Below are 4,060 nucleotides of genomic sequence, written 5' to 3'. Positions count from 1 at the left end.
GCCTATATTGATAATTTTGAGATTTATTTATAAATCATTACAAGTTCAATTGTCAATTTGTCAACTTTAAAAATGTAAAATTGTATGATGAAATGGCGATATGTGAAATGTTGATTGTACAAATGTAGATGTTATATTTGTCAGATCGGATCGAGAGTAAATTCAGTGTTCTTCCACCTGAAAGACACATTACATTCGCGAGCTGCTCGTGGAAAGGGGGTGTGAGTTGCATGACATCTTGCCAGTTTGATATACAACTTCCGATTGGAAAATTGAAGAAACATCTAGTCCTAGAAAAATACGTAATAGTTTCAAGTCAAATTTTACTTTCTCGGTCAGTTAGACCTGCTATAGTAACAGTGGTGAAAATCTAGGTTTGATTCTGTAAACTATAAAAACATGAATAATTTTGTCAAATGAAAACTGATGTAATATACATCTGACCTATGCTCTAGACATTTTCAGTTATAAGTTCTCGTCTTACCAAGATTAGTAAATCAAATATTCTGAACCTATATCCCTTTCGATTTCGGCATAAATACCGAAGTTGGACAGAACAGGCATTCAGTAAGGGAAAAACCACCAAAAGTATGCCAAGACTTACGCAAGCGTAACGAGATAGAGCGATCGGTATGTTCAGTATGGGAGCTTCTCAACGACAGATAGCAAGAACCTTCAACTGCTCCCAGACCACCATCAGCAATTTGATAATCCGGCTCCAACAGACAGGATAGACCCAAGACCGACCAAGATCGGGAAGACCGAGGGTGACAACACCGGCCGACGACCGCTACGTCCGGAGGATTCATCTTCGAAACAGATGGGTGACGGCGGCGTCGACGGCAGCAACAACACTATGTCATGTCATCAGCAAACGAACAGTCCTTCGAAAACTTCGTTCAATTGGTATACGAGCCTACCGACCCTTCCGTGGAATGGTATTGACCCGTCTACAACGTCAACGCAGATGAAAGTCGGTTCTGTCTGTTCAGGAACGATGGCAGAGTTCGAGTTTTTCGACGAAGGGAAGAGCGACTGGCGCCAAACTGCATCACAGAAGTTTACCCGTTTTGAGGTGGAGGCGTCATGGTATGGGGTGGCATTTGTGGTCAGATTACAACACGGCTGGTTATCATCTGAGGGAATCTGAATGCTCAACGATATATAGATGAAGTGTTGAGACCTGTTGTAGTGCCTTTTATTCAACAACGGCCAAGAGGATTCTATTTCGTAAAAAATCCATTACGAGACTCCCATGAGACAGTACTGCGCATGTCCAAACATCAGTGTACCTCAGGCGCTTGAGCGGATTAGACGTGCTCTTTTCGTTCCCGAACTAAAAAAAAAATTTACCACTGTATATGACAATTTAATTTGTATTTCGATATAATCATGTGTCGTTAATCATTCATTCTAGATCTTCGGCTACTAGTGGTAAACGTGTTATTTTTACTTTTGTGGTCCTTGTCTGCGGACTTGGCTGGCATGCCGGGCTCTAGCCCTCGTGGTGGAGGCGGCCATCTTGAAAATGCCGAAGATAATATTGTGAATGTTGATACTGTGAAAATTAAGAAGAGGAAACACGATGGCACATCGTCTTCTAGGAAATCTCTTCATACTAAAGGATCGGTGAAAAAGACTGATTCTGTGATTCTTGTAGATGACCGGTCGAAGACAGTTGTTGATGTCAATACTACGTCAATCGATGCGATTCCGTCGAAATCGACTGCGCCTAATAATTCCGATATATTAGCCATTCTTCTTGCTATTCAAAGCAATCAGAAGAAACAGGATAATAAACTTACCAGTCTTGCCCAACGTGTGACTGATTGTGACAATGTTCACAGCTATGAACCTGTCGTAGACAGGTTTGAAATTCACGATGGGAACGACCCAACTTTTGTTTTGGACCGAGATCTTGGTGGCCCTGTTTCCCCCCTAACTGTCCTAGTTATAGGCCTATAGAAGAATCAGTTTGTTCTGATGCAGAAGATGGGGAAATCAAGGATGCCCCTCTCAATGAAGATGACACCCCAGATAACTTGTTTAAAAGGGCTGGTGAAAAATTGAAGGTCAGGAGCCTATTGATCAAAATGTTAACAGTAACTTATCAAACTTTGTCAATGACTGGTTCATCAATGGTATCGAAGATAACATGTGCCAGGAACTTCTGAAAGTTGCTAGGCCTGAGAATTGTACAGCTTTAGTTACGGTTCTATGTAACATTGAAATTTGGAGTGTATTATCAAGTCAGCCAAAAACTCTCGATAAAAAGTTGCAGAACATTGAAACTTTACTGGTTAAGGCAGCTTCTATCTTAACAAAAGCAGTACATAAACAGGGCCAGGCTCAGGAGGCCTCTGTTCTTGAGATTGACAGATCCATGGAAGTCTTGGCATTGATGGGTCAATGCAACCGCCAACTTAACTTTTTTCGAAGGGAATTGATGAAAGTCAGAGATTTACATACAGAGTTTTCTCATTTATGTTCTCACAGTAATAAGTTCAATCAGATCCTTTTTGGGGATGATATACCCAAGAAAGTCAAAGAAATCGGTGATTGTAAACGTTTTTTTTTTGATAAAATTTCTGGTGGATTTGGTGGAAATTCTTCTTTTAACAAGTCTAATTATGTTAGGCCACATGTAAGCAGTAGCAAGGGTCGAGGTAGATCCTTTGTTCCTGGTAGAACCTACTATGGTAATAGGGGTGGTGCGAGAAGTTCTGGTACAAATCGCACGGATTCAAAAAACTTCAAGAAGGGCCCAGCGCGCCCAAAAGAAAGACAGTAGAAAAGATTTCTACAGTTAATAAGGCAAGTAAATTGTTTTTTGAAGCAGGAAGACTGAAACAGTTTCGTTCCTTATGGATGGAATTAACTTCATACAAATCTATTTTACAACTTGTTTCAAGTTGTCCATTGGAGTTCGTAAATGGAAAACGCCCAATTCAAAATTCTTGCCCATTTCAATGCACTTTCAACGTGACGGAACATGCAGCTGTGGATGCTGAAGTCAAAAAGCTTGTTGAGTTGAAGGTTATCTAACAAGTAAGCCTGAATGATAGGCATTTTGTATCTCCAATTTTTATCAGACCTAAGCCTAGTGGAGAATATCGCATGATATTAAATTTAAAACAACTAAATCAGTTCATTGTTTTCCATCACTTTAAGATGGATACCTTTGAAATTGCACTGAAACTTGTCAAGCCTAATTGTTTTATGGCAAGTGCTGATCTTAGGCATGCTTATTATTCTGTGCCCATATTAGAATCAGATCAAAAGTTTATCCAATTCATATGGGAGTGAAAACTGATTCAGTATTCCTGCTTAGCCCAGGGTTTGTCCAGTGCTCCCAGGCTTTTTACTAAGTTGATGAAGCCTGTTTATGCTACGCTCAGACGGTCTGGGTATGTAAATTCTGGGTATATTGACGACTCATTGTTGTTAGGAGATAATCTTTCTGAATGTCAGGAAAATAAATGCAACCATCAAGCTTATGCAAAGCTTTGGGTTCATAGTTAACTATGAGAAATCTGTGCTACAGCCTACCACTAGAATCACATATTTGGGAAATGTTATTGATTCAATACTTATGAGAGTTACTCTCACACCTCGCCGAATTGAAAAGATGATGGATGTGACTGATCCAATGAGGGTCGAACTCAAGTGGTGGATCAGTAATTTGTCTAAGCAGTTTCGAATAATTGATCATGGCACTCCAGACATAGTGATGTCGTCTGATGCTAGCAACATTGGGTGGGGTGCTTTTTGTGAGGGAAATCACATGGGCGGATTGTGAAATTCCGCCGAGTCTGATCACCATATCAATTATGAAATGCTTGCTTGGTTATATGCTCTGCGATGTTGCAAAGGGTTGAACGCTCAATGTCACATGTCAAAATCCTTATGGATAATACGACAGCTGTCTATTAACAACATGGGTGGCGTTAAATCTCTGCTTTGCAACAAACGTGCCCATGCTATTTGGTTGTATTGCATTGATAACGAAATCTGGTTGACAGTCAGTTACATTCCTGGATCAGAAAACTGCTTAGCTGAT

The 4,060-nt window shown here is 40.3% G+C and overlaps 1 protein-coding gene across 1 annotated transcript; it reads left to right on the top strand.

The window, feature by feature from the left end:
* Positions 1-2,155: 2,155 nt before the first annotated feature.
* Positions 2,156-2,791, top strand: LOTGIDRAFT_158645 (hypothetical protein; the record flags this gene model as incomplete). The annotated part of the gene is made up of 1 exon (XM_009051786.1): positions 2,156-2,791. One exon carries the CDS (start codon positions 2,156-2,158, stop codon positions 2,789-2,791), a length of 636 nt encoding a protein of 211 aa, XP_009050034.1.
* Positions 2,792-4,060: the final 1,269 nt, after the last annotated feature.

Source organism: Lottia gigantea (assembly GCF_000327385.1).
Source record: "Lottia gigantea unplaced genomic scaffold LOTGIsca_17, whole genome shotgun sequence".
Classification (NCBI taxonomy): domain Eukaryota; kingdom Metazoa; phylum Mollusca; class Gastropoda; family Lottiidae; genus Lottia; species Lottia gigantea.
This window is presented reverse-complemented; position numbering and strand designations above follow the sequence as displayed.